This window comes from Haliotis rufescens, unplaced genomic scaffold, assembly GCF_023055435.1.
Source record: "Haliotis rufescens isolate VD_foot unplaced genomic scaffold, xgHalRufe1.0.p SCAF_6, whole genome shotgun sequence".
NCBI classification, from domain to species: domain Eukaryota; kingdom Metazoa; phylum Mollusca; class Gastropoda; order Lepetellida; family Haliotidae; genus Haliotis; species Haliotis rufescens.
In genome coordinates this window covers 50,872,930-50,889,905 of record NW_025964334.1, presented here as the reverse complement: position 1 = coordinate 50,889,905, position 16,976 = coordinate 50,872,930, and the positions used below count along the sequence as shown (strand labels likewise).

The window sequence follows — 16,976 nt, the reverse complement described above, 5'->3', positions numbered from 1 at the left end:
CACTGTCACGCCTCGAGGGACAGGGGCTCGATCCCCGTCAGCATCATACTAAAAGATGGTACTTGCCTATCGCTCAGCATTAGGGGCTAAACCCAGGACTAGTCAGCTCGGGGTCAGTGTACTGAGTGGGGTATTCATGTTAACTGCGGCATGGTATCTCAGTGGGCTAGCACTGTAAATCGGCATTAGTCCGGACTAGTACTAATGACAAACACATTTGCTTGGTTGCAATCAGATTCCACAGTGTTGCTTGCAATGTATTTTTAGCAAGATATTGATCCAGTTTGTTATGACTGCCTGCCTGAATGAGTGACTTATTAGCGTGTCCGTGTTTTAGTCGTCAGAAGTATGCCGAGCTGAAGGAGAAGAACGTGAAACTTAAGGAAGAGAAACAGAAGAGGAAGGATGAGGGGAAGGGCAAGGGAGAGGATCAGCCTGAGGAGAAACCAGCAGGTTGGTGGAGATAGGAGGCGTTTTACTTCTGCCGTAGTTTGTCAAGAACATTATCCTGCAATGTCGACCCCTTTCATTATTTCAGCGTTCAGTAAAACCTAGCCACATCCTCAAAATCCTCTGATTATTGTCTGATCAGGGATTTACCAAGACCTGCTTAGAGACTGATATTCGGCACCAAGTCTGCAGCCAATTTCAGTACAAATTCCATCCTTGGAATTACAGACGTACCAATTTGTATAGTTACAGTTATAACCAATGATTACTGATGTAATGGCTTGCTGGACGTTACCTGTATCCCACTGACCACTGGACGAATCTGGAGGATCTACCTAAACTACCTACTTATGTGGGGAATGAGAACTTTAACAAACAATTACCAGTTTTGAAGAAGATGATAGCTTTCCCCAATTTGCCTAAGTCACTTAGTTTGGAACCCCCGATAATTCCCTGCTGACATATTTTTATGACGTTTTTTTAAATGGATTTTCCCATATCTCTACAAGGAAGTGACATGTAGATTAAAACAGATGGAAAAATTAATGATAGACAGTACCTTTTACATTTGACTACATTTTTCCATTATGTATACGGTTAGCTTGGCATCAATTTTAACTGTTGATGTTTATATTTACCATTGCTATGACCCTGGGCAATGACAATTGCAGTGCATTGTTAAGTCAGTGGTAATCAAGATAATTATTTTTGCGATCAAATATTTGATCTCCCTGGCATGTAATGCGAGGGATTCTGTTCTTAGAGATGTGTACTTGACATAGTAATACAAAGTCCCAAATCCCACTTCCATGGTATTATGAAGATCTGGGGTATAGAATAGGTCTTCTGCAACCCATGCTTGCCCTAAAAGGCGAATATGCTTGTCGTAAGAGACAACTAACGGGATCAGGTGGTCAGGTTCGCTGACTTGGTTGATACATGTCATCAGATCACAATTGCATGAATCGATGCTGATGATGTCAATCACTGGATTGTCTGGTCCAGACTTGATTATTTACAGACAGCCGTCATACAGCTGGAATATTGCTGAGTGCGGTGTCAAACAACAAACAAACAAACAAACCATGGTATTGTTTTGATAGCTCAGTACACTACTCTTGTATCCGTACATACAGATTTAATAGAAATTCTCTCATCAAGTTGGACTTCAAAGTAACAGTCATATTATTTGTTCTTTCGAATTTGAGGGTGCTGGGGGGATATTGTCATCTTCTGATGACTGTTGTCTTCACGCAACAATATCCGGGGGGCCAGTAAGTCCCGTCTGATAATGACAATAAACACTTGGAGAAGGCAGCGTCAGGATCAAGGACAGATAACTCCTGTTAGGTAACCAAGGGCAACATTTTGGTTTCTCTGTTATAGGATCAAAGTTCAGAAGCAAATTGCAGGGTGTTGTGTGAGGATAAGTAAACGGACATGAATAACCAAATTTATGTAGAATTGTGAAATACTTGTTGTACACTGATGATTCCTAAAGTTTGGTGTGGGTCACCAGGTGCGACGTTGAACTACTTCTATGGCAAAAAGGAGGGTGAGACTGACAGTGGGTCAGCTGCTGGTGACTCCATGGATGACGTGGAGGGAGACGACCTCATCTCCGTTGTAAAGAGGCGGCGACTAATGACTGCCAAGCAATCGGCAGAGAGAGAGAAGAAGGAGAAAGAGAGGAAAGAACAGTAAGTGGACAGGATGTCGAGCTCGTTGAGGGTTATGGAGATGAACTCTGTGGGTAGCCTAGTGGTCAGTTTGCTTGTTACGACGAAGGCTTCGGTTCAATTTATTGTGTGAAGGCCATTTTTGGTGTCCCCAGCTGTGATAATGCTGAAAGCAGCATAAAACCATACTCACTCTACTGTGATAGGGGCGTGGGTGGACCAGTCGTCTAAGGCACCATGATTCGCTGTGCAGAGTTGCGTCCCTTGGGCACGCCAGAAACCTATGTTTATGTTTCTAGACCCCCGATTATGTTTCTGGTTTGTCAGCACTATACCCGTGCTTGTGGGTTTCACGGAAGCGGTGAACATGTAAAACCGTCATCACTTCTGGCTTTCCTCCCACATTAAGCTGACACGCCGTGATATAACTGGAACACTGTTAAAGGCTGCGTTAAACCCAAACCAACTCACTCCACTGTGAGTTGCATCCCTTTTCCATGCCAGGATCCGCTGCTCACTTACTCGTAGATTCTGTCTGAAGATCTTGTTGTTCATAATATGTGACTTGACTGATAGAATGATATTGAACCCCACCTGTGGGAATCGCTGGTGCTGTCCGGACTGGATCAGTTACATGTCACTGACATAGCTGGAATATTCCTTGAATACAATTATGCTTATTTTATACAAATATTATCTTGTGTTTTTCAGGAAGGAAAGGGAATACCAAGAATATCGTAAACAGCTAGAGAGGGAAAAGTTTGCGAAAACATTCAAAGTAAGTATCTCTGCTCTTTCCAATTTCACAATAGAAATTCATTGATTTATTGTATTCAAACTAACATTAGAATCAGGTGGACAGGCGAAGTGACTTGGGTGTTTCATCTCACTGTCCCCTGATAATGTGAATGTTGCAGATGATGTCCATCACTGCGACTAAGTCATTTCAGGCCAGCGTGAAACTAACGGGGTCAGGTGGTCAGACTCGCTGCCTTGGTTGATGCATTTTGTCATATCCCAATTGCATAGATCGGTGCTCATGATGTCAATCACTGAATTGTCAGGTCTGGACACAATTATTTACAGACCGCCTCATATAGCTGGAATATTGCTGAGTGCAGCGTTAAACAGAAAACAAACAAGCAAAACACTTTGAAGCCGTATTATTTTAACACACTTGAATATTTACATTTATGATGTCTGAACGTTCCCAGATACAGCAGTGCAGTGGTGTTGATCAGCTGTTATAGTGATGTTGATCAGCTGTTCTAGTGATGTTGATCAGCTGTTACAGTGATGTTGATCAGCTGTTCTAGTGATGTTGATCAGCTGTTACAGTGATGTTGATCAGCTGTTACAGTGATGTTGATCAGCTGTTACAGTGATGTTGATCAGCGGCAGTGGTGTTCATCAGCTGTTCTAGTGATGTTGATCAGCTGTTACAGTGATGTTGATCAGCTGTTGCAATGATGTTGATCAGTTAATCAGCTGTTACAGTGATGTTGATCAGCTGTTGCAGTCATGTTGATCAGCTGTTACAGTCATGTTGATCAGCTGTTGTAGTGATGTTGATCAGCTGTTGTAATGATGTTATGACTTGTGTTTCAGGATGGGATGACTCTCGCCCGTAATGTGTTACGACAGACCCCAATAGGCACAGACAGGAACCACTGTCGGTACTGGCTGTTCAACAGTACGATACCCGGGCTGTATATAGAGAAAGGTGATGCTTGTTCCTATTCTTTAGCAATGTTCTGACCTATACATTCCTGGACTGTTTTAGACTTCACTTCAGAATCGGTTTGTTGATTTCACATTAGCCTAGTCTTCCTCCTCTAGGCCTTTTATTATCCCCGACCATGAAGTTGGAGGGGGATCTAGGAATGGGTACCGTTCGTCCATGCATCTGTGCGTCTGTGCGTCACGCAATATTTGTTACAAAACTTTCATATGTATCAAACACATGCTAAACTGGTGCCTTTTGGTGTTTTGGTATTTCTAAAAAAATATTTTTGGTGTTTCCATGACAATAAACTGGACTTAAGACTCAAATACATGTAGCATTCGTATTTAGAGCATAACTCAGAAACTGATTCGAATTTTATTCTGAACTTTGCATACATATCAAACACACGCTGAACTGGTGCCATTTCATGTTTCGTTATTTCTGAACAAAACATTTTTTGTGTGTTGTCTTATTTTTTTACGTTGTTAGCCTCCCTTTCTCCATGCTTTAGAAATTGAGCATCCTCTTTGCAGTGCATGATTTTACATAATCAGCATTAAGGTAATTACCTTGAATTCTAAAAGTCTAAAGTGAACATTGACGGGGGATAGTGCTAACTCTGTGTTCTTGTTATTTATGAGTTAGTTTGCAAAAGAATTGGTCTAAAATTCCATGTTGGTGCTCAGGTGGAACTTCCAGATAAGTACAACTTAGGAATGAAAATGAAAAACAAGTTTATTCCCCCATTTGAAAAACTTGCTTGGTTGATGCATGTCATCGTATCCAAATAGCGTGGATCAATGCTCATGATATTAATCACTGGAATGTCTAGTCCAGACTCGATTATTTGGAGACCGTTGTCATATAGCTGAAATATTGCTGAGTGCGGCGTTTAACAACAAACAAAACAATAAAACCCAAGATGTGATATTAAGAATGTATTTCCATTTCTTATCATCAGGTTGGGTGAATGCAGCTATAGACTACAACTGTCAGGGATTGGGTGACCGAGCATCGAGTGCTCCGAACACACCCAAGAAGGCAGACAGTGTGACATCGGGGTCCCAGCCAAACACACCTTCTAAGTTAAAAAAGAAGAAGTCAGAGACTGAGTCTACGTAAGCATGTAACCTTTGTCAGCGGGCCCAATTAGTAGGCAGTGTCCAACAAGACCTTCACTTCTGTTGTTATTGCTTCAAGTGTTTCAGAGGTCGCCTTCTGCCTAACAACTTTGGCTGACCTGTCCCTCTTTGGGACTCGGGGGACAGGTCAGCCTCCCTCTTTGTGACTCACTATGCTTGTCGTAAAAGGCGACTAACGGGATGGGATGGTCAGGCTCGCTGACTTGGTTGATGCATGTCATCGATCCCAATTGCGTGGATCGATGCTCATGATGTAAATCACTGGATTGTCTGGTCCAGACTCGATTATTTACAGACTGCCGTCATATAGCTGGAATATTGCTGAGTGCGGCGTTAAACAAACCAACCAACCAACCAAATCTTTGGGACTCGTGTGAGAAGGGAATTGTGCGATTTAGTATTCATAAAATTTGTTTTTGTATTGATATGATTTCTGGTTTTGTATTGATATGATTTAATTTTTATCCTTGGCTGCTCTGCTTATATGTTAATTTCACTTCTAAGAAAGTGTTATCCCAAATACTGGAAGGTTTTGCGAGCAGGAAACTACTGCAAAAATTGCGCACACTTTCAATAGTTTCATGGCGCAGTTATTTTTGCAGTCCAACAACAAAGAAAACTTGTAAGGGGTCATATTACATTAATTCACTTCCACACGCTGTCCAACCAGCCAGTACATGATTAAACAAACAATCCCTCGCTTCCTGTGTTTCCCTGATCTCACATTGTCACAAGACCGGTGAAGATCCGGGGTAGAATAGGTCTCCAGTCTCTCATGCTTGCCATAAAAGGCGACTATGCTTGTCGTAAGAGGCAACTAATGAGATCGGGTGGTCAGGCCGCTGACTTGGTTGATGCATGTCATCAATCCCAATTGCGGGGATCGATGCTCATAATATTAATCACTGGATTATCTGGTCCTGACTAGATTATTTACAGACCGCCATCATATAGCTGGAATATTGCTGAGAGTGGCGTAAAAAAACAAACAAACTTAGTGTCGACAGTCTAGTTAGTATGAATTCACTAACCTGCCACATCTTATCAAGTTGCCGACATAACACTGGGTAGTCAAGACACACGCCAGGCAGTCTGTTCTGTCAGACTTTACAGACCAACGTCATGTGATGGATTTTAAGTTAGATTAGGCCCCAGTAAAATATATGCTGTTCGTAAGGCTTTGTGACTTAGTAAATTGTGTGTCATCATACCAAGAAAGGTGCTCCTAATGAGTGGCATTAAACAACAAACAAACAAAGAACTCTCCCAATGCTTGTTTCAGGACTCCTCGTCCTGGTCAGAACCTGTGGTTCTCCTGTGACTCGGTGGAGGACCTGGATACCCTGCTCAAGGCTCTTCAGCCAAGGGGCATCCGGGAGAGCAATCTCAAGTCCGAGATACAGAAGAAGTATGATGACCTATCTAAAGCCATGACTGGCACAAAGACGTGAGGCACATTTATTTAGAGAAATAGATATAAAATATTTGCAAAGTAAAACCCTGCAAAGATAAGCTTCCTTTTGTCTTCATGTAAAGCGAGAGAAACTAACAGTTTTAGCCCACTAGTCCTTTTATGATAACATACAGCAAAACCCTTAAAAATGGCAAATTTCTACTGGTCCTTATGATACCTTCACTATTGGGCAGTTCGGCAAAGACTACAGGACTAGTGCCAGTTTCTAACTCTGATGTATCAGTTTCTACCCTTTGTATAGTGTGGGCGGACAATGTTATTCCTTGTTTTATCGGTGAGCTTGCAGAAGTAGAAGACAAAATCTTTATACTCATTGTTTCATCAATATTATTTATGATATAACTATCCTATTTTTGTTTGTTATGTTGGCCCCAAAGACAGCAAGAAGTAGCCGTATTTGACGTAATAAGCGCCCCGCTTGTGAACAAGCTAGTGAACAATCCCAATTAGCACCCCTTCCGATTGATCAATGTACACAAGACTTATTTATTCGCGTATAATACGCACTCGTGTGTTATATGCACCCTTAATTATGGGCATTTAATTCTGGAAAAATATATCTGTCATACATTAACATTTCAGGCTGTCAGCATAAACCACGTAATTTATCTTTCAACTCTGTTTTTTTCCCACCAAAATAACATTCTCATAAGAGCCCCCTATTTCTAATTTTGAGAGCGCCCTGGGCTCTTATTACGTCAAATACGGTTATCTATATCTGAATGTAAAGTGTATCAAGCAACATGTTTGTATGGTCAACATTGAAGTATTTCCTTCCGTATCAGGCAAGACAAGGAGGTTCTTGACAGCGAAATCACTGAAGACGACCTCGTGAATGGGTTTAGAAAGGTCAGTTAAGAAACATGTGTTTGCATTCCCATTTCTCATTTCCACAAATTCTGTGTGGGTGACCCCGTCCTCAGGGGTCTGCTCTTTGCTTTGCAGAGTTCACCCCTTAGGTATGGGTGGCCCTGTCCTGAAGGTGGCGCTCTTTGCTTTGCAGCGCTCATCCCTTAGGTATGGGTGGCCCCGTCCTGAAGGTGGCGCTCTTTGCTTTGCAGAGCTCATCCCTTAGGTATGGGTGGCCCTGTCCTGAAGGTGGCGCTCTTTGCTTTGCAGAGTTCATCCCTTAGGTATGGGTGGCCCTGTCATCAATGATGCCTCATTTGCATCAGTATTAGAGATCTTAGCCAGCCATCTAATAGCGAGCATTTTGGTGACCAAATGCGGCTTAAATCTATGATTAGTGACCTAAATTTATCTACTTGCCACTTGGATACCTAGTAGTAAACATAACTGGTGACAATATCTGTTGGCTCCCAAAAACTTAGGGTTGCTCCTAAATTAGACATGTTAGTAGCAGCTTGGCTACCTAACAAGAAATGGAACTAAGAGGGTTATCGACTGAAAATGTCTGACATACTGTACTGTATTGGAGTTAAACCAGCTGCATACCCGTGAAGTACCAGGGTAGAATAGGCCTTCAGCAACCCATGCTTGCTGTAAAAGGCGACTATGCTTGTCGTAAGATGCGACTAACGGGATTGGGTGGTCAGACTGGGTTGATGCATGTCCATCATATCTCATTTGCATGGATTGATGCTCATGATGTCAATCACTGGATTGTCTGGGCAAGATTCGATTAATTACAGACCGCACGCACGCACACACACACCCCAATTTCATTATGAAAGATATTTCCCCCTTTATGAAAAGATCTTAGATTTGTTGATTGTATTTTTACATACCAATAATTTGTGTTTCTATTGTATGCAGGAATTGATTGATGCGGAGTTGCGTTTGAGAAATGGCGGCCTTGGCGGCATCCCAATGTTTGATGAGTGGGAGGCCAAGGTCAGCTCAGCAACAGATATCAAGGATCTGGTGAGTCGTTCATGTCCTGACTGTGACTCTAGCCACTCGTCCAAACTCCATGTCATGTCAAAATTGCTGTCTAGCCACTAGTTCGAACACATCTGTTATTCATTTCTGTCTTGTGAGCTCAAGGTAATGAAAGCCGATATCCAGTATTCGACGTAATAAGCGCCCCGCTCTAATAAGCGCCTACAGCAATATTTGCTAATATATTGGCTAGTGAACAATCCCAATTAGTACCCCTTCCGATTGATCAGTGTACACAATGTACACAAGAGTTACAAGAGTTTTTGTATCATTTCAGGCTGTCAGCAAAAACCAAGAAATTTACAATCTTTCAAACTCTGTTTTTTCTCTCACCAAACTTATGTTCTAATAAGAGCGCCCTATTTCTAATTTTGAGAGCACCCTGGATGCTTATTACGTCGAATACGGTATATGTCAGTATTAAAAACTGGTGAGGGTCTGTAATGGCAGAGTAACTGTGGTAATATTAAAGAATCAGTGTTCTTGGGACCCCCCAAATATTTAACTTGTAACATTAGGGTTATGACAAACAGCCATTGTTGTTCCTGTGTGATAAGGACCACTTGTTTTATACTTGATGTCAACTAACAACAGAACAAGTTTGGGCTGATAGATCTGAATGTTTTTAGCACAGACTGATTTACATGTTAGTGATCAGGTCTGCCTTGCAGTTTGCTGAATGTTTTATGAGCTACATTTTCTTAAAGAAGTCAAATTATTCATGAAATTGTTGTGTAAATGATGCTACCCCATGGACTTACAAACACATTGCTGTGTGTACCTGACCATCCCATAATGTATGTTGCTTTTTATGAAAGCTAATATCCAGGTTTTCATTTCAGGGTGCATGTTTGAAAGAAGTTCAGAAAAATGTAGCGGAAAAGTTTTTTAAAGGTTTCATGAAGCCTAGATACTACATGTACCTCACGCAAGTCAAAGAAATAAAGGAAGAAGAGGACAAAGGTCAGTGTTTGCATTTACAACGGCCCATGTGCAAAAATACACCGTGAAATATTCTGGCAAAAATACAAACCAACGTGCGTCCCCGGGAAGCATTCGAAATTCTGTTTCAATTTAATTAATGTTTACTTCACACTTAACTTATTTTTGTTGTGCAATATCTTGCAATATGTATCAAAATGCAGACCAAGTATTGCAATATACAGCCTTAATTGAGAGAGAAATTGAATGTGTCGTGTTATTTCAGCGGAAGATGAGGATGATGAAGATGTGATTGCCTCCAAGGCTGTGGTGGAATGGTTTGATGCCCTGGAGACCTGCCCCACGTTCTCCAGGCTGCACGTGTTGCTCGGCATGCTCGACTCGTGCATCAGGTGGGAGAAGTCTGCGGAAAATGCTGTAAGTCTGAACAAAGTACCCTGAAAATCAAGTGCACACTAATCTATAAACCTGGTAATAATTCTCTGCGCTTTGAGTGTGGTGTGTGGTATCTATACAGCATGAGGGGCGGTCGGGTAGCCTAGTGGTTAAAGCGTTCACTCATCACGCCGAAGACCCGGGTTCGATTCCCGACATGGGTACAATGTGTGAAGCCCATTTCTGGTGTCCCCCGCCGTGATATCGCTGGAATATTGCTAAAAGCGGCGTAAAACATACTCACTCACTCTATCCAGCATGCAAAAACGCCATGCAAATGACTATTACTTTTCTTAGATATGCATATTTATTTATTTTTCTTTATTGTTGTTTTTTATTCGCACTAAATATTATTGCTTCTTGAATCACATCAGTCATGAGTTCCTTTTGTGTGATTTCCTCCAGAAATGCAAGATCTGTCGTAAGAAGGGTAACGATGAGGCCGTCCTGCTGTGTGATGAGTGCAACCAGGCCTTCCACATGTACTGCCTGCGTCCCGCGCTCGTCTACATCCCCAAGGGAGACTGGTTCTGCCCGGCCTGTATAGTGAGTATACAAATTCAACCTTTCGCTGCAGGGGACAACACTTTTCAGTCTTATTAGACGAAGACTTTGTGTGTGATCATCTTCCCGAGGCAAGGGTGAAAGTCCAGTTTCCAGCAGATGTCTAGTTCATTACGCAGTTCTGATTGAACTATGGATAGACTCGATTGTCCAGCCAAAATGTAACTCAAGAATTCCAGCCTCATTCAGCAAGGGTGGAAACTGGACTTTTATAGCCAGTTAATGCCCTTGCGTCAGGAAGATGTTGTGTGATAGGCTAAACATTAAGTGGTAGAATGATATGCACCATCCAGTTGAACTGTCAGAAAAGAGATGGTTGATTAAATTTGGTAGGACTGCCGATTGCCCAGAGCGTAGTCCCCTGTTTAAGGAAGTGTGCCATTATAAGTGAGAGACCCATTAAGACACATTTTCAGATAAGCTTCAGGTTATTTTGGTACCCATGGGTTTGATTCTGATTGGATATTCAAAAATGGGGGCGGTATTTGACGCAAATATGCTGCTTATCTGTAGCTCTGCATTGAATCTATTGGTATTTGTGTGGATTTTTTTGTCTAGTTTTACTGAATGTAACTCTGTAAATGAATTTCGCAATAGGGTGGTATGCAATAGTTCAATCTAAAATTTGTTAACTACGCATTGGTAATACTTTTAAAGTGTATTTATGGTTTTAGTTGCATATTGGATCAGCTAGGATTTAATTTGTCTGTGTATTTCAGTTTTACACAAATACCCAGCTTATCTAGAGCCCTGCATTTTGTAAACATGAGTTAATGGCCGAATGCTTTTGTAACCAAAGAAAGAGAGGATCAGTATAGACTTTGGAGTCCTTATAGACAGATGGGGCGGTCGGGTAGCCTCGTAGTTAAAGCGTTTGCTTGTCACACCGAAGACCAAGCAGGTTCGATTCCCTACATGGGTACAATGTGTGAAGCCCATTTCTGCTGTCCCCTGCCGTGATATTGCTGGAATATTGCTAAAAGCGACATAAAGCCATACTCACTCACTCGCTCACTCACTTATAGACAGATATGCACAGTATTGTGAACTTATATGTTGTGTCCCCAGCCACAGTCCAAGAGACGACACAGTCGAGAGGTCAAGCGGTATAATGAAGATGCTAATTCAGATGATGTGAGTATACTTTTACATCGGAAAATATTTTGCTTGTTTGTTGTTTGGAAAACTGGATTATCGTAACAAGACCCAGATATGTCCATTTGTTTGAATCCACACCATATTGTCTTGACTATGTTTTGGGGGTTTGACTGTAGTCAGCTGGAAGGCAACAAGAAAGATAACAAGACCTTATCCTGACTCAAACTAATGCTACTCAGTTGACGCGACAATGAGAGAGTGGCAAGTTACTGGCTTGGTCACACGCTTCCAGTGCGGTGCTCAGCTCAAGGGTGCGTTTGGGTGAGATGTTTTTCTGTTCTCCGGGAACACAGCAGAGGAAGTTTCCACTCCCTTTCTAGAGTGAAAGGAAATAAGCATTTAGTATGAGTCAGGATAAGTATAAATGATATTTTTACTATTTACTCTATTTTTCTGTCACTACAATTTTTTTCTCAGACAAGAGAGAGTAATCTGGTTGTTTGGGATCCACAAAGTTATGTCTCAGGACATCTGCCGTGTCTAGTTAACAATTTCATATCAAATGGTCCATGCCTTATGATCCTACTGGTTTTCCACAAATAGGTTTTTTTGGAAAGTTTTTTTAAGCTTGGTAGCGATGAAATTAGGTGCTGTTGATGAAGCAGGGTGTTGTTGCTAGTGATGGTCGGCTGTTGATGAAGCGGGGTGTTGTTGCTGGTGATGGTCGGCTGGTGATGAAGCGGGGTGTTGTTGCTGGTGATGGTCGGCTGTTAATGAAGCGGGGTGTTGTTGCTGGTGATCGTTGGCTGTTAATGAAGCGGGGTGTTGTTGCAGGTGATGGTTGGCTGTTAATGAGCGGGGTGTTGTTGCTTGTGATTGTCTGCTGTTGATGAAGCAGGATCATGTTGCTGGTGATGAAGCAGGGTGTTATTGCTGGTGACGGTCGGCTGTTAATGAGCGGGGTGTTGTTGCTTGTGATTGTCTGCTGTTGATGAAGCAGGATCATGTTGCTGGTGATGAAGCAGGGTGTTATTGCTGGTGACGGTCGGCTGTTGATGAAGCGGGGTGTTGTTGCTGGTGATGGTTGGCTGTTGATGAAGCAGGGTGTTATTGCTGGTGACGGTCGGCTGTTGATGAAGCGGGGTGTTGTTGCTGGTGATGAAGCGGGGTGTTGTTGCTGGTGATGGTTGGCTGTTGATGAAGCAGGGTGTTATTGCTGGTGACGGTCGGCTGTTGATGAAGCGGGGTGTTGTTGCTGTTGATGAAGCGGGGTGTTATTGCTGGTGATGAAGCGGGGTGTTATTGCTGGTGATGAAGCGGGGTGTTGTTGCTGGTGATGAAGCGGGGTGTTATTGCTGGTGATGAAGCGGGGTGTTATTGCTGGTGATGAAGCGGGGTGTTATTGCTGGTGATGAAGCGGGGTGTTGTTGCTGGTGATGAAGCGGGGTGTTGTTGCTGGTGATGAAGCGGGGTGTTATTGCTGGTGATGAAGCGGGGTGTTGTTGCTGGTGATGAAGCGGGGTGTTGTTGCTGGTGATGAAGCGGGGTGTTATTGCTGGTGATGAAGCGGGGTGTTATTGCTGGTGACGGTCGGCTGTTGATGAAGCGGGGTGTTGTTGCTGGTGATGAAGCGGGGTGTTGTTGCTGGTGATGGTTGGCTGTTGATGAAGCAGGGTGTTGTTGCTGGTGATGGTCGGCTGTTGATGAAGCAGGGTGTTGTTGCAGGACCTAAGCGACAACGTTGATGAGAGGGAGCCCATCGAGCATGACCAGGAGTGCTATGAGTGCGCAGAAGAAGGAGGAGACCTTGTGGAGTGTGGAGATTGTCCTTCTGTCTACCATCTGGACTGCCACAACCCACCCCTCCGACATCTACCTAGGTACGTGTCCCGCTTCTTGGAAGCAGTAGGCAGTTCAAATATGTGGTAGTTTGACTAATCAAAGCTCCTGTTTATCTATCTGTAATGTTAAATCCAGACCCAGAATCAGAATCAGACCAAATTTGGGATTCATACCCACAATCCTAGATTCTGACCTTCCTGGTGATGGCTAATGTTTGCGCCTCAGACAACAGGGCGACCCAAGTTTGCTTGAACCTTGTACAATCAGAACATTTCCTGCTCATGTGATTGAGTATTATTTTTGTCTTGAAGCTCTAAGAAACAGTACACCTATTTTCTTCAATGCATATGATTTTGAGTTCTAGCTCTTATCATGGGTTTCCACTTTCAGAGGGTACTGGGAGTGTGGGAACTGTAAAAGCGGAGGCAGAAGTCGAAGGGGCAGAGGAAAATCTGCGCGGAAAAAAACTAGAGGTAAGACAAACTAAACACTTCATACCAAAGGGGGCGGTCGGGTAGCCTAGTGGTTAAAGCATTCGCTCGTCACACCAAAGACCTTGGTTCGATTCCTGACCTGGGCGCAATGTGTGAAGCCCATTTCTGGTGTCCCCCGCGATGATATTGCTGGAATATTGCTATAAGCCGCGTTAAACTGCTCACTCATACCCAAAAGATAGTACTTGTTTCCCTTCCTGGTGATCAGCATTAAGGAGATAAAACTTGGACAGTTGTTATGGCTTTGTCGATATGGACCCGTGAAGATTCCTGGGTAGAATAGGTCTTCAGCAACCCATACTTGCCGTAAAAGGCGACTATGCTTGTCGTAAAAGGCGACTAACGGGATCGGGTGGTCAGGTTCGATGACTTGGTTGATACATGTCATCGATCCCCATTGCGTAGATCAATGCTCATGATGTCAATCACTGGATCTGGTCCAGACTCGATTATTTTACAGACCGCTGTCATATAGCTGGAACATTCCTGAGTGCGGCGTTAAACAACAAACAAACAAAACTTTGTCGATAATCATATGACTTTTATTTCACTGATAACAGAACCAAGAAGGTTGAATATGATTTATTTCTTAGTTACCCATTATTGTATTGAATTCAGTGTGACCAAAATATTTAAAATGGCGCATCAACAAATATAGTAAGGGGTTTCCATGCACAGCTGTTTTCTTACCTGCGTCACCAGGTTTACTTTTTACTGCTAACTCACAATATGTCATCATCACAACCATTGAATCGCTGATTTGCTGCCATCTACTAAAGTAGTCGTTCATTCAAAAGTGTTAAGGTTTTGTATTTCCTCCCCAAACATTCTGATTACATGGACACATGAAGATCCGGGATGGAATAGGTCTTCAGCAACCCATGCTTGCCGTTCAAGGCGACTATGCTTATCGTAAGAGGCGAATAACGGGATCGGGTGGTCAGGCTCGCTGACTTGGTTGAAACATGTCAACGATCCCAGTTGCGTGGATCAATGCTCATGAGATCAATCACTGGATTGTCTGGTCCAGACTCGATTATTTACAGACCGCCTTCATATAGCTGGAATATTGCTGAGTGCGGCATTAAACAACAAACCAACCAACCACCATAAGATTTGAACTCGTTACCTCTTGCAGTTGTGTTATGTTTATGTTATGGCCCACTGTAATAGTCAGTACTTGCCAATGACCAATGCATGTGTATTTGGTTTGATGTTGAGTTACCACTGCTGTAAACCTATGTTCTTCCCAGCATCAAATGCAAAAGTGAAGTACAATCAGTCCTCGGAGGAAGAGGAGGAGGACGAGGAGGAGGAATCTGAGTCCGATGCTGAAACTCCACGTAAGACCAAGTCCAGTCGGAGAACGGCTTCGGCAAAGAAAGAAACCACGTCATCGGGTACACGGTCATCGTCACGGAAACGGGAACCTGTCCGTGAAACGCTAGACCAAAAGCCAATTTATTCTCGAAGACCACCATCTGAACTCTCTGTGAGTGTTTAAGTCTCCTCACACTTTGATAATCAGGGGTAAAGGTGGCTGTGCAGTGTTGCCTCCCTTGGCCACGCCAGAAACCTTTAGTCGTGGGTTCAAATCCCGCTTTGCTCAAAATATATTTCTAGGTTTGTCAGCACCGTGCCCGTGCTCGTGGGTTTCGCCGAAGTGGTAAACATTTGACACCTGCATCACTTCAGGCTCTCCTCCCACATTAAGCACACTGTGATTTTACTGGATAACTGTTAATATAGGGTTATTGAGCTGGCTTACTCTGTGTTTTGATTAATTTAATAGATATTTTGTCAAAAGAACAGGAATGTTGACTGCAATGTTCTGAAGTTCAGTTCTGTTAACTCGGGTTATCAAGGGGCAGTATTCGAACTTTTACTTGGTCTTGTCTCGGCTTCAATATTTCTGAATATGGTGCAAACCTGGTTTCTCCAACAGCTTGGTGTCTTTGTTTTAGATATGTGAGGAGATTCTAGACAAGGTGATGAAGCACAAGTCCTCATGGCCATTCCTGGAAGCTGTGGACAAGAAAGAGGTATGTCACAGCCTAACTTTATTCCCAAGTCATCAGTCCAATATGGACCGGAGTTATCTAGCAATCCATGGTTGTCGTAAGAGGCCAATAACGGGATCGGGTGGTCAGGCTCGCTGACTTGGTTAATGTCTTCGTATCCCAATTGCATGGATCGATGCTTGTGATGTCAATCACTGGATTGTCTGGTCCAGACTTGATTATTTACATACCGCCGTCATATAGCTGAAATATTGCTGAGTGCGGCGTTAAACAACAAACAAACAGACTTATGAAACCAGTTGGCTGCAATGTTTTTTTCACTTAGGACCCAAATGGCTCCCAGGGGAAATAGTTACACAAGATGGCTGCGGACACTGCAACCAAAGTTATTGTGCATTATCATCCATCTTCCGGAGGCAAGGGTGTTAACTGACTATAAAAGTCCAGTTACCACCATTGCCGAACTAGGCTGTAATTTCCAGGCTCGATTGTAGCGCCACCTCGATTATTTATAGACCGCCGTCATATGGCTGGAATACTGCTGAGTCCGGCGTTAAACAACTGACACTCACTCACTTACAATAACAGCTTGTGACTTTACATGCGTCCACCCGACAGGTTCCCGACTACTATGTGATAGTGAAGCACCCCATGGACTTCCACACAATGAAGAACAAACTGGCTCGCCTCAGCTACTCGTCCCCCGAGGAAGTCATCAAGGAGACGGCCCTTGTCTTCAGGAATGCTGCTCAGTACAACAAGGTAGGAAACTCACTCACTCACTCACTCACTCACTCACTCACTCACTCACTCACTCACTCACTCACTCACTCACTCACTCACTCACTCACTCACTCACTCACTCCATGTCATCGTATCCCAGGGGCGTGAATGGCCCGTTTCACCGAAGTGGTAAACCCTCATACTTTTACCACTCTGGGCTTTCCTCTCACATTAAGCTGACCCGCCGTGATATAACTGGAATAATGTTAAAAGTGGCTTAACCCAATTCACTCACACTCATAGTATCCCAATTGTGTGGATCGATGCTCATCACATCAATCACTGGATTGTCTGGTCCAGACTCGTTTATTTACAGACCGCTGGAATATAGCTAGAACATTGCTGATTGCGGCATTAAACAACAAACAAACACTCACTCACTCACTCACTCACTCACTCACTCACTCACTCACTCACTCTGTGT

The 16,976-nt window shown here is 43.2% G+C and overlaps 1 protein-coding gene across 1 annotated transcript in view; it reads left to right on the top strand.

Annotated features, from left to right (window-relative positions):
- The window catches only part of LOC124120733 (tyrosine-protein kinase BAZ1B-like), a 38,325-nt gene that overhangs the window by 17,621 nt on the left and 3,728 nt on the right, over positions 1-16,976 (top strand). The window contains exons 15-31 of the mRNA XM_046483615.2: positions 338-453; positions 1,970-2,150; positions 2,841-2,907; positions 3,738-3,852; positions 4,817-4,973; positions 6,280-6,444; positions 7,257-7,320; positions 8,248-8,355; positions 9,216-9,336; positions 9,581-9,732; positions 10,156-10,296; positions 11,383-11,448; positions 13,138-13,292; positions 13,645-13,727; positions 15,002-15,240; positions 15,713-15,790; positions 16,388-16,531. Coding sequence (XP_046339571.1) covers positions 338-453; positions 1,970-2,150; positions 2,841-2,907; positions 3,738-3,852; positions 4,817-4,973; positions 6,280-6,444; positions 7,257-7,320; positions 8,248-8,355; positions 9,216-9,336; positions 9,581-9,732; positions 10,156-10,296; positions 11,383-11,448; positions 13,138-13,292; positions 13,645-13,727; positions 15,002-15,240; positions 15,713-15,790; positions 16,388-16,531 — 2,152 coding nt within the window. The remainder of the gene's footprint in view (positions 1-337; positions 454-1,969; positions 2,151-2,840; positions 2,908-3,737; positions 3,853-4,816; positions 4,974-6,279; positions 6,445-7,256; positions 7,321-8,247; positions 8,356-9,215; positions 9,337-9,580; positions 9,733-10,155; positions 10,297-11,382; positions 11,449-13,137; positions 13,293-13,644; positions 13,728-15,001; positions 15,241-15,712; positions 15,791-16,387; positions 16,532-16,976) is intronic.